This window comes from Pimephales promelas, chromosome 9, assembly GCF_988280905.1.
Source record: "Pimephales promelas chromosome 9, fPimPro1.hap1.1, whole genome shotgun sequence".
NCBI lineage: Eukaryota > Metazoa > Chordata > Actinopteri > Cypriniformes > Leuciscidae > Pimephales > Pimephales promelas.
This window is the reverse complement of record NC_142777.1, coordinates 30232419-30246292: the sequence shown is the minus strand read 5'-3', so window position 1 is coordinate 30246292 and position 13874 is coordinate 30232419. Positions and strand designations below refer to the sequence as shown.

The following is a 13874-nucleotide window of genomic DNA, read 5'->3' as shown; positions in this document are numbered from 1 at the left end:
GCAAGATAAGATAAAAGCAGTTTGTTGCCATCAAGTAACACATTTATTTGTATAGCACTTGTCATAATAGGTTCTGCGAAGTTTAAAAATACTACTTTTATTGTGTCACGAAATTTAGTTTGAAAAGTTTTTCAGTCGAGAACTTTACACATATTTAAAGTTTAAAAACATTAATGACTCGTTATAACTTAGTTCATACGTCTTCTATAATAAATGATTTTCTCTGATTTGTAACCAGGCACTAAAGCGAATACAATAAAACTAGCTTTGAACCAATCGAATTGCTTACCCATCTCTTCAGTGGGACTCATCTCTTCACCACACGGGCGCTGGATAAACAGTGAGCGTGCGTACACGACAGTAGGCTACGGTAGGCTAAATTATTTACGACAGCGGTAATGGACAATTCCGCTTCCAACCTGCAGGGCGACCGCAGAGGAAAAGTTCCTTGGTGTTGCTTTAAATAAAGTCAATTTTTTTAATGTAATAATGCAATTTTAGGGTGTGTAAAACATTAAATATCAAGTGTGTGGATGTCTGTGATCAGGACTCAAATGACATTCTTTACTGTGAATGTATTGTAAGTACTGTTTTTCTCTGTGTTCTTGTTCCAGCAGGATGGGATCTCAGAGAGTTTACGGATTAAAGGTATGTACAATCGACACTACTCTTTCTTCCCACCCCTTTTAGACATTCACAAATCAAATATATTTGGTAACACTTTACTTGAAGGGGTGTGCATAAGACATGACACCTTTATAACCATGACATGACATATGTCTTGAATATGAAGTAGGGTTTATGCATGTTTATGACTACTGTCATTAAGTGTCTTTCACTCTTTGTTATGACATCTTGACATAAACCAATAAATCATAACCTGTCAGTGTCTTTGTCTTGTGTCTTGGACAGGTTATGATTTATTGGTTTATGTCAAGGTGTCATAACAAAGACATCTCAAACGATGTCCTATTTTGATGAAAAATGTCATAACTGAGTGAATGACACTTAATGACAGCTGTCAAAAACATGGATAAAACTTAATATCTCATGTCATGATTATGAAGGTGTCATGCTAGTCTTATGCACACCCCTTCAAGTAAAGTGTTACCATATATTTTAAAAAGGACCAAAAGGTACCACTATTTTACCATTGTGGTTTTTGAAGTCCTTTGAAGTGAATATGGTTATGATTTTATGCTTTGTTATACAGTACCTGTATTGAGAATTTGTAAGCATTTTGAACCGGAGAGTATGTGAAGAGTTCAGATGCAAAAGCCTCTAAGTGCCATTTGAAATTTTCTTCTAAAATTATCATTTTTATCAAGCTTGTATATTTAAGTTCAGTAATTTCACTTAAATGGCAATGAAGATTACCTATTAATTGTCATTTAAGTGAAATTACTGAATTCAAATACACAAGCTTGATAAAAATGGTCATTCTAGAACAAAATTTCAAATGGCATTTAGAGGCTTTTGCATCTGAACTCTTCATGTATTAATTCATGTATCCCTTAAAAAAGCTGCATGATGCCAGTATTTGGACTGAATGAATGTTTATTATGTGTGGAGCAGTATTGTGTACTCAAGCAGGCAGCATATATTAGCCTCATTAATTATCATGCTAGTGTAAATCATGTGTTGGCTATTGCCCAGCAGTCATCTGTAATTTGGATGGCACAAGAGTCTGTCAGATGATGCCAAGAACCTACAGAGAGCGCTGAGATGTGAAAAATCCATCTCACTCCTTAGACTCTGTGTGAGGTGAAGTCCCACTATAAATTTTATTTCAGGTCAGCTCAAAAGCTTGAGTTAGCAGCTCCTTTGGCTACAGCTATAATCAGACTTTAATAGAGAAGTAGTCTGTATTACTGCAGAAGGTCAAAGCTGAGTTGGCATTGTGATAAAAGAAATGATCTCACGTATCTACCGCTGTTCAATCAAATGGATGCACTTTGTTTTGTCTTCTCTGCCTTTTTAAAGTCAGTGAGCTTGTTTATGCACATCGATATGCTGAAAACTCCCAAAAGCTTATTTGTATTTATTTATATTTATATAGCACCTTTAACCGTGGCACTGAACAATTTTTAAACTAAGAGGTACATCGAAAAGAAAAGGCTGAAGGAAGAATGTACGTTCGTTGGACAAGGGTGAGTAAGTAGGGTGGTGCTACAGTGAGAACAGAGGCTATGGCAAGCAAGCAGTCCTGACTGGAGGAGGGAAAACTCCTACTTTTATATGGAGTAGGAGTTTACTCCAATGAGGGGGAGCCAGGAGGGAGAAGGAACGGAAACGGGATTGAACACAGGGTGAGGGTGGGACCGAGAGGGACAGGAGAGATTGAGAGCGAAAGCAACGGGAGGGAACATAGGTAATAAGTGCACCCAGATGTGATGGGGGGATTTGTAGACTAGCGTATGGAATTTAAATAAAGAGCGATAGGAGCCAGTGTAGCTGGTATGAAGGAGTGAGGGAGGTTGAATATAATAAGGGCAGAGGCGGTATGGAAATAACTTTTTTTTGTTTACAAGACTTTATTATTAATCAGGTTATTTCGCTATTGTGAAAAATCATTATTTAATGTGACTAGAATTCCTTATGTTATGTCAGTTATGATGTTAAATAAATCATTATAAACTGAAGAGTATTCCAGTGGTAAACTAACACACTCATTTATTGTCCTCTCAGGCAGTTACTTATGCAGAATTTTGATAGAATCATTAGTACTTCAACACATTTTTATAATTACTTGGGTCAAGAAAGAGTCAGAGTTTGTATATTTCCTTGAAATACTCTGAATGCGCTTAAAGGGTTAGTTCACCCAAAATTAAAAATTCTGTTTGCGATATGCAAATGAAGATATTTTTTATGACATCTGAGCAATTTCTGTCCTGAGCTTCAACTTTGATGCGTCAAAAAGTTCATAAAAACCAATCCATATGATTTGAGCAGTTTAGTCCAAATTAACAGATTTAATTTAGGATTTTATTTATGATCACTCATCAACACACACATCAGTTCTGGTAAATGGAAGCTCAAGCATGCTTGCTTGATGTGGGATAACTAATGAGCTTCGATTTTGTGTGTTACGCAGCATGTATGAGCTTCCACCTGAATCCGGTTTGTTCTTTCGTGTCAAGCAGGTTCGGTTTAGCCTCTGTTTACGTCCGCTGAGGAATGATTATATGTCAATAAAAGCGTAATATATATGTATATTGTGTTCTAACCTTTTAAATCCACATGTAAGGATGCTTTTCTCTCACATATCAAACAAGCACAATTCATAAGCCGAAAGATCTCAGGTTAATGTGTGCAAATACTAGGAGAAATCGGGTATGGGGCAAAAAATCTAGCATTTGTTGATCGATTTATGCTTAAGCCATTTATGACCTTACTCCGATAAAGAGGTAAGCAGGTTAATGCGTTTACATGACCACACAAATTTTGGCTTATTAAGCATAATCAGGTTAAGAATGTGCATGTAAACATACTCAATGTTAAATCATCATTGACCCTATTTACTTTTTTTCCTTTCATGTTCCTTATTGTGAACGGTTAATCTTTGCTAGTTATCAAAATGTTCTTCATGAATTTGAATTTAAATTGAACAAGTTACTCTTCCTCAACACCACACAACCAATTGGATAATGTTGGCCAACAACCTAATGGCTACTTATTAAAATCAAGCCCCGCCCCTATTTTTCACAGAACTGAAGTGAAATGGGTTGTGAACAAGAATGTACTTTGAATTTAATACTTAGTGCATATATTTTGGACACATGAAAATCTTCATTAGCCAAACAAAACAGATTCTTCATAACCCTAACAAATACTTGAAATAGTATATATATTATATTAAGATTAATTAAGATTCCAATTAAGATTCTGTTAGAAAATTATTTTTGAGGGGCCGTTTAAATTATTTATTAATCATTTTAATTATTCAGGCTAAGCATGTTTAAGTGGATTAAATTCTGACTTAGGTATATTAACTTAATGGAGGTTTTGGAAGATTCCTCCTGTGACAGTGTGAAAGTCTTTTGATGAAGTTGATTTATTTCTTTTGATGAACTCAACCATTGAATAATTATTTCACCTTTTGAAGTACATTAAGCTTTTGTGGTGAATACAGACAATCAAGACAAACTGCTCTCGGCTAAATTTGTGGCATGACAAATGTTGCCTGCTTTGTGAATTTAGAGTGCAGAATATAAAATATAGCTGGAAATAATATGAAGCCAACTGAAATTATCTGTCAGAATTTGGAAAAGAGAAAAACTAAGAAAGACTGCACAAGTGCATTGCAGAATGGCCTGTAATTGGTATCTTAAATGAAGTGCTTGGCATATCCAGCTGAACTCAAAATATCTTACTTCTGAGAGTGAAAATACACATTTTTTGGCTTGAAAAATAGCTTTTTTAAACAGCATGAAAATTTGAGGTAGTGTATTTGGACCACCTGCCACTCGACACCCAGCTCTCATAGCATGCAGTCAAGTATTTACTTCTCTCACAAAAGCTTTTTTAAAGACAAAAGCTTTTTTTCCTTTTTTTATTTTTTCCAAATACGAACATAGCTCTTAGCATGCTCATAGCACAAAAGCAGGCCTGGTGCCCTGATCTTAGCTTTCAATATATCGCCTCAACTTTGTCATTACGATACGATTAAATAATAATATGCACGCAGGGACACCTCATTGGCCTGCAGTCGATGAAAGATTTTCAAAAAAAGGCTTTAGCCTGTTAATCCTGAAATCTCTTTAGCTTCTTCTGGATTCCTTTTTACTTTTCATTGTGACTGGTGTGAATGGTGCTAGACGTACTGTCAGGCTGTAGTAGTTTTACTTGACAAAATCTCTTATGGGCAACTTCCCACCATACATCAGCTACTGAACATCCCATGTGTACTTGTTCATGATCACTTAATGTAACTGAATTCTATTTATGCAGATTTTTGCTAAATGCTTAATTATTTTGCATGCCTAAAGAGGAGAGGAAGATGATATTTTGTAATTGGATGCTTGAAGGAATATTCTGGGTTCAGTACAAGTTAAGCTCAAATCAACAGCATTTGATTTCCGCAAAGAACAATTTCTGGTTGCCTTTCAATCTGGGTTGCAGTGAAGTACTTCCAATGGAAATGAATGGGGGCCAATCTGTAAACGCAATAATAACCTACTTAATTTGTTGAATTGGGCCCTAAACTAACTGTAAAAATTCAGATAATGCACACATCTTAACAGAAAAGTTACCGTGCACGTTTTTATAAAATTCTAAGCTTTACATTTCTGTTTTTAACCCCCCCCCCCCCCCTCCAAAAAATAAATAAATAACATTTTTGATCCATTACTTTCATTGTAAGTGCCTGACTGTAATCTCGATACTTTTTTAAAATAAATTATTTTGTGAGCTAATTAATATTATATCACAGATTAAAATTATATCACAGATTATATTATATCACAGATTAAACTGAGCACTATTATTTCTCAAATTGGTATTCGACAATTAAGACCTTTAATTTAATTCCAGAATAAGTGTTAAAATCAGCAGGAAAGGTTAATATAGAATCTCATAAATATTCATTAGCAGAAAAAGCCAATGAAGCATGAGGGTGTCTAATTTCAACAAAGGGATTTGCACATGGAAGGTAATGAATCTAAAAAGACTCGTATGGGATATTAACGCTTCTGTTGTTGCTCTTAACAGATGTTGTCTCAGCAACATCGGCAGAAAAACTAGACACCTCTTGCTGAGAGTGTTTTTAAAAGCCCCACTTTAGCGGTTCTTATTAATAGTCCATCTACATATAATGCTGATAAATTATTTAAAGGCATAATTCTCCCAAAAATGAAAACTGTCACGATTTACTCACCCTCAAGTTTTAACAAACCTGTATGTGTTTCTTTGTTCTGTTGAACACAAAAGAAGATATTTTGAAGAATGTTGGTAACCGGACAGTTGACGGTAGCCATTGACTTCCATAGTATTCTACAATGGGAGTCAATGGCTACTGTCAACTGTCTGGTTACCAACATTCTTCAAAATATCTTCTTTGGTGTTCAACAGAACAAAGAAACTCATACAGATTTGGAACAACTTGAGGCTAAATGATGACAAAACTATCCTTTTAATGCTTATTTAGTATTCAGCTAAGAGCAGAAGTAATCCCTTCACGGAGTACAAATAAGACTATTTCAGACAAATTGGATTTAAAAAAGAAATTTTTTTATTTTCTATTGTTGCAGTTCTGGTGCATCTGGCCTGGACTGAATCTTGCCAACTCAGTATAATTTGCAGTCGTAACATACTATAAGAAAGACAACTAAATTAATGGTAGACTATATGAATAAAGAAGATAGTGATATTTGCTCATTTAGAACAAAGGCTGAGAATGGTTTGCTGTGTGGTGGCTGAAAGTGCAGAAATCGAAACTTTTTTTACGGTAGTAACGGGTGACTGCTGCTCTTTTCATGCCTATCACTCTGTCACTCCTTTGCTCACTTTGTTTTTACCCCTTTTTAGATTTTATTCTCATCATGATAAATCTGTCTAGGTTAGGGCAGATGAAACACTGCTCGACATCAGGGGTTTGCGTTCATTTAGATAAAACAAACATTCCTTGTGTGAGGGAACCCCATCCTACATTTTACACATAAAATCTCATTTTATATTGTGAACAATGTATATTGTAGTATATTAAAAATTTTTTATCTGCTGTAGGCCTACATACTATTCTATTTATTTATTTACTTAAATATTTGTATTAGTTATCCTCGTTATATTGTTAAGCTTGTTATGGTGTTGTTTGTTTCCGCTTGTTTCTTACATTAAAACCACTGCAGTTAGATCCTCATCTCTGCCTGCCTTCTCCTGTCCCCGCTCATTACAATGTATTTACTTTAAGTATGTATTATTATTATCTATTTATTTATTTATTTTTTTTTGCATAACTTTTCTTTCCCACGTCATGTTCCACAAGAAACGTCTCGGTTACGTATGTAACCCTCGTTCCCTGAGTAGGGAACGGAGACGTTACGTCAGAAGTGACGGAGATTGGGGGTTTCGCATAGAAAGCCAATCCTCTTCGAGTATTAAAACACGAGCCAATGGCATGCAATGCCTTGGGGCTGCGGAAATTTGCATAGCGTACTCCGCCCTACTCCGTGAGTATAAAAGGAGGAAGTGAACGCAACCGCAGTATGTCTTCGCTGAGGAGCCAAGACTGAACTCGGCCTCTACCCAGCGATACAGCAGAAGTGGCAGGGAGACGTAACGTCTCCGTTCCCTACTCAGGGAACGAGGGTTACATACGTAACCGAGACGTTCCCTTTCGTAGTCACTTCGAGTTACGTCAGAAGTGACGGAGATTGGGGGTCTGTGCCATCACGCCATCTTCAAGCTGTCTTCCAGTGCCCTGCGAAAGACTGAACCCCCGAGCCTTACCTCTTTTTTTTTTTTTTTTTTGGGGATCCGACTTTGACACAGGATTACCAAGGTACACTGGGAAACATATCCCGAAGGGGACATGCTACCAGCTGCCTACCGAAGGGAGGACTTAAGAATACACATATGGCCACATAGGAACGCATATGGAACACTGGAGTACCAACCGCAGGTGGCTACTGATTTAAACTCCAGGGGTGGCAGATGGCTTGCCAAGGGAAGACACATGCTCAGAGAGGCTTACAGTGGATAATACACATGAGACGGTTACCATGGGGAACCGTGCGCATGGAGGCACCTAGCTAGCATCCAGAGCCACGCAGTGGTGCCCGCATCGTCGGTGCTGGAGGACTCAAGACTTCAATGGAAGAACTGAGGAAATATCGCACTTATCCAGTCCGGGGAGTGGAGTGGCGAGCAAGCGAAGACACCTGAGCGGATCCAGAACTGGCCGAAACGAGTACGTGAGAGGATACCGGCTCAATTCGCAGATTATAGAATCTGGCGAAGGTGTTGGGTGTCGCCCAGCCTGCAGCTCTGCAGATGTCTGTTAGCGAGGCGCCGTGCGCTAAAGCCCAAGAGGAGGCTACACTCCGAGTGGAATGGGCCGTCACACCAAGGGGGCACGGAAGGCCTTGCTGCTGGTAAGACAAAGCAATGGCATCCACTAACCAGTGGGACAGCCGTTGCTTTGAGAGAGCCCTTCCCTTCTGGCTCCCCCCATGACAGACAAAGAGCTGGTCTGAGGTCCTGAAACACTGCGTTCTGTCGACATAGGTGCGGAGAGCACGTACCGGACAGAGCAGTGCCAAGGCTGGGTCTGCCTCCTCCAGGGGCAGCGCTTGCAGGTTCACCACCAGGTCCCGGAGGGGAGTGGTAGGAACCTTGGGCATATATCCAGGCCGGGGTCTCAGGAATACGTGAGAGTAAGCCGGCCCGAACTCCAGGCACACTTCGTCAACAGAGAGTGCGTGCAGGTCCCTTACTCTCCTGATGGATACCAATGCAATCAGGAGTGCTGTCACATAGGACAGGGCAAAAACTCTACCGACTGCAAAGGCTCCAGGGGAGGCCTCTGCAGAGCACCCAGGTCTACTGAGAGGTCCCCAGAGGGCAGGAGGGGAGGGAGGCGGATTTAGCCCCCTCACTCCCCTCAGGAACCTGATGACCAGGTCATGCTTCCCATAGACTTACCTTTCACTGCATCATGAGACGCGGCAATGGCCGCGACATAATCCAAAGGGTGGAGGGCGACAGCCTGCGCTCCAACCCCTCTTGCAGGAAGGAAGCATGACTCCGATCGAACATCTCCGGGGGTCTTCTCAGCGAGAAGAACACCAATTGACGAAGAGGTTTCACTTCAACGCATAAAGGTGTCACGTGGACGACGCTCTTGCGGAAGTGATGGTTGCCGCCACCGAAGGTGGCAGCGAACTCAAACCTGCCTCGTCCCGTCCTGGAGCCACACGTGCAGCCTCCAAGATCGGGACGAGGGTGCCACAGAGTGCCCCGTCTCTGAGAGAGTAGGTCCGGTCTCAGAGGAATAGGCCAAGGAGGTGCTGTCGCGAGGAGCAAGAGTTCGGAGAACCACGTCTTGGTGGGCCAGTAGGGGGCTACCAGCAAGACCTGCTCCTCGTCCTCCTTGATCTTGCACAACACCCGTGCAAGGAGGCTCACTGGGGGAACGCACACTTGCGTGGGCCCCGTGGCCAGCTGTGCGCCAGCGCATCCGAGCCGAGAGAGCCGCGGGTCAGAGAATAAACTGGGCGCAGTGGGACGAGTCCCGAGAGGCGAACAGGTCTAACTGTGCCTCCCCGAACTGGTCCCAAATCAGCTGGACCGACTGGGGATGGAGTCGCCATTCGCCGGAGATGGGACGGGCCCGGGACAGCTCGCGGCTGCCCGGTTCCGGTCTCCAGGAATGTAACTGCACGAAGGGACCTCAGGTGCTTCTGACTCCATATCAAGAGGTGGCGGGCGAGCTGCGACAACCGGCGCGAGCGTAGACCCCCCCTGGTGGTTGATGTACGCTACTGCCGTAGTGTTGTCTGAGCGGACAAGCACATGCTGGCCCTAGAGCACGCTCGGAAGCGGTGCCGGGCGAGCCGTACTGCCAACAGCTCGAGGCAATTGATGTGCATGAGGCGCTGGGCTCCTGTCCAGGAACCGGCGGCTGCATGCCCATTGCACATGGCACCCCAACCCGTGGTAGACGCATCCGTGGAGACAACGAGATGCCTGGAAACTCGCTGACTAGGGACCCTGTCCGTAAAAAGCTGAGGTTCGACCACGGGAAGAAGGATCGGCGGCACGTCGGAGTCACTGGAACTCGGAGCGAGCCGCGATGCCATGCCCACCTCGGGACTCGATCGCGAAGCCACAGCTGAAGCGGTCTCATATGAAGCAAACCGAGCGGCGTTGCCGCGGCCGCGGATGCCATATGCCCCAGGAGCCTCTGAAATAGTTTCAGTGGAACCGCACTCTTGCCCTCGAACTGTCGAAGACAAGCCAGCAGTGAGTGCGCGCGCTCGTTCGTGAGCTGCGCGGACATGGCGACCGAGTCTATCTCCATGCCGAGAAAAGAGATCCTCTGCACGGGGCAAAGTTTGCTCTTTTCCCGGTTGACCCGAAGGCCCAGACGGGCTAGGTGCCGTAGCACCAGGTCTCTGTGTTCGCAAACCTGAGCTCGAGAGTGTGCTAGTAACAGCCAGTCGTCGAGATAGTTCAGGATGCGAACCCCGTGTTCGCGAAGGGGAACAAGGGCTGCCTCGACGATCTTCGTGAAGACGCGAGGGGACAGAGCTAACCCGAATGGGAGAACGGCGTACTGGTATGCCTGGCCCTCGAGGCAAACCGAAGAAACGGTCTGTGTCGAGGGAGAATGGAGACATGGAAGTACGCGTCCTTCAGGTCGATCGCTGCAAACCAATCCTGATACCGAACACATTCGAAAATGCGTTTGGCCGTGAGCATTTTGAACGGTAGTCGATGGAGAGAACGGTTCAAAATGCGCAGGTCCAGGATCGGTCGTAACCCACCGGTCTTTCTTGGGGACAATGAAGTAGGGGCTGTAAAGCCCGGACCTCACCTCGGCTGGAGGGACCGTCTCGATTGCACCCTTCGCCAGCAGGGTCGCAATCTCCGCTCTCAAGACTGGGGCATTGCCACCAACCATCGTGGAGCGAACTCCCCTGAAGCGGGGAAGAGACCGTGCGAACTGAATCGCGTAGCCGAATCCGATCGTTCTGATGACCCAGCGGGAACCCCGGGAAGCGCTAGCCAGGCTTCCAGGAAGTGAGCCAACGGGGTCATGCGAACCACAGACGTCCCCCCGGAGGGGCAGCGAGGCGGGTCGACCGGCATGCGTGCAGGAGTTACCCCGTCCGGATGCACCGTCGAAACCCGCTCCCCGACAGAAGAGACCAGGGAAGGCAGAGCGTTCCACGGGGGTCTGTTCTGCCGGGGGTCTGGCGACAGAGGGGGAAGGGATTGGCGTAGCCCGGGGACGACACACGCACCCTTCCGCGCCCTCCGAGACAGAGAGGAATGAACGGGGCGACGCACTGGACGTCGTGCGCGCTCATTCCAGTCTGTGTGCTCAATGACAGTGTCAGCTTTTCCTCAACCAGCTCAGGGAGCTAGCTAGAACAAAAGATTCTCCACCGGCCCTCCACCGGGGAAGGAGGGGCCCTGCCACCGCCTCCTGAGAAAAACCATGACACTATCACTGAGCGGCCCGCCTCAGGAACATCGCTTCGCCTGGCATCTAGCGGGGCACGCGGCCTGAGGGGGGCTCTTTTCTTGGGACGCTTACCTGTGGCCTCCTCCGCGACGCGAACCGGCTGAAGGCTGCTGCTGGGGCCGCGTGGGAGGGAAGGGAGCCGCAGGGGGGCGTCCTCGGCGGCGAGCTGGCGGAGGCGTCCGAGCCGACGGCTGGTTGGAGGCAGCAGCTGGCCGTCGGGGCAGAGAAACCGCCTTCGTCTGCTCCTAGGCGGCCGAGAAGTGCTGGGCAAAGTCCTGGACCGCACCGCCGAACATTATGATGCTCCTGGACCACAGCGGTGGGCATCACCTGACCAAGGGAGCGAGCGACCGCCTCCGTGACCCGTTTAAGGACAAGGTAGGCGACAGGCTCGCAGCTCGCTCGGTCCGTCACCTCCTCGTGCACATTCCTGAGCAGCTAGCTTTGTAGGTGCTCATCATATGCAGGGCGGAGGCCGCCTGTCCCGCCGCTCTACAGAATCGCGCCGCCATAGACGACGAGAACCCATAGGCTTTGGAGGGGCATCTGAGAGCAACCGCCGGTTGACCGGGGGAGCCCCAGCGTACCCACAGACAGCCGCATCGCCGAGGGGAGGAAGGGCGGGGAACTAAGCACGCTTTTTTATTTATTTATTTTTTTTTTATTTATTTATTTTTTTTTTTAGTGCGTGTCAGTTCCGCATGCAACTCGGGGAAAAAAGGAAATTGGGGTTGGCCGTGGCCGTAAGGCGGCAGCGTTACCCAAAAACCAATTATTCAGCCGCGAGAGATCGGGGAGGGGCGGAGTTCCACCCCCACCCGATGCTCACGGACGCCCGAGATAGCACGGCCATCATCGCGGGATCAGACACGGCGGCGCTGACGCTCCCGAGGGAGGCAACGCGGCCGCATCCTCACTTCCCGAGGAGTCAAGCCCGCCTAGTGATGCTGTGATCGACATCGCATCATCATCTGGAGCGCTGCCCGAAGCAGCCGGTGCCACCGAAGAAGCAACCGACTGAATCGAACTAACGCTCGCTGGCTCTCGCACTGAGGCGGGAGGTGTGGCCCGAGGAATCGTCGGGGCTTATCCCACACCATCACCGTAAATCACCAGGTCCCCGGGTCGACGGGCCCCCTATGGAGGAAACCGATCGAGCGGGGGGGACCGGGACTCTCACTCAAGTGAGATCATTGAGTCTCGACCTCAGTGTAGAGATGGTCATGTTCCCACAGAAGGAAAATGAGTCATCCACGAACGCTGCTGCTGCATGCTGAAATGCCCAGGCATACAAAGCAGCGATCGTGACCATCAGATGACGACAGAAATCAATCACACCCAGAAGAGCACGGGCGAACCGTCTTTAAAAAGACGTGCGCGTGCAGCTCTTTCAATGAGAGGAGGAAATTCACTCTTTCAGCGCTGAAGCGACCAGGGAGAAGCGCAAAGTCTGGCAGACCACTGCTCAGATCGCAGGCGATGCAGAATCTCGCTGGGTACCGCCGTCACACCAACACTGAAGAGGACGCTCGTCTCGAAGAGTCTTGAACAGTGCTTTCAGGAGTGAAGAGGTTCTCTTGGCTCCGAAGCGAAAAACATACTGCGGTTGCGTTCACTTCCTCCTTTTATACTCACGGAGTAGGGCGGAGTACGCTATGCAAATTTCCGCAGCCCCAAGGCATTGCATGCCATTGGCTCGTGTTTTAATACTCGAAGAGGATTGGCTTTCTATGCGAAACCCCCAATCTCCGTCACTTCTGACGTAACTCGAAGTGACTACGAAAGGGAACTCTTGAAACACCCTGAAAGAGTATAGATGATGCATACAGTAGTGATAGTCGGTGGAATTGTTCAATGGCACAGAAATGGTTTAATGCTATACGAATTAGCAGGGTGAGGTTTCTGCGGGGTGTACAATTACTGAAGCATGGTGGTGCCTCATAAATAGTGTAACTCAGTGGGACTTAATGACTGCTGTATTTTAATGTGTTTTAACTCCACTCGCTGTACTGATCTTACAGATTTCACCTCCTGAGCTTGAATCGATCTTGTAACCATTGCCACTGTTGCTTTCTATTGAACACTGCTTTGTGGGAACCAGTCTATAACGGCACCTGGCTAGCCATTAGCAGTAGGATGCCTTCACACTCTTATATTCAGTTTGTAATTTCTTAAAGTTCAGGCAAAAGTCAATTGGACTAAATTTGCATTCAAACAGTCATTGGGTCTGCATTGTTTTTATAGGTGAGGGGAAGGGAGGGCGGGATAACTGTCATCGACCACTGGCCCATGCATTACTGTCACTAAAAGTCAGTGGTAAAACGTGAGGAAATGCTAGATTTTTTTTATAGCTGCATGGCAAAGTTAAAGTCTAATGAAATACACTGGCATGTTTGTGCTGTAACTTAATGCCCTGACTATATTAGCCTACAGTAATTGTAATTCTAGTTAAAACATATTAATGCACATGTACAATTATAAATATATATATATATATATATATATATATATTTGTTTATATAGACACTATAAAAGCATATATTTGAAAATAATTCATTTTAAAGGATTGTCAAGATATACTGCTCTTGCCTGGGTGAATAGTACTCTCTGAGTTTTATTTATGTCACATGTCTGTCCTGTCTTGTGCTGCACATGGGTGTTTTGTTATTTTGGGCCATCATGGGCT

The 13874-nt window shown here is 45.3% G+C and overlaps 1 protein-coding gene across 2 annotated transcripts in view; it reads left to right on the top strand.

Moving 5' to 3' along the window:
• Positions 1-13874, top strand: part of fstl5 (follistatin like 5) — a 117184-nt gene that overhangs the window by 20700 nt on the left and 82610 nt on the right. Inside the window, exon 3 of one of the 2 annotated variants that reach the window (XM_039649087.2) lies at positions 618-648. In XM_039649087.2, the coding sequence (XP_039505021.2) occupies positions 618-648 (31 nt within the window). Of the gene's footprint in view, positions 1-614; positions 649-13874 lie in introns of both variants that reach the window. The other variant, XM_089134980.1, reaches the window with a different exon arrangement.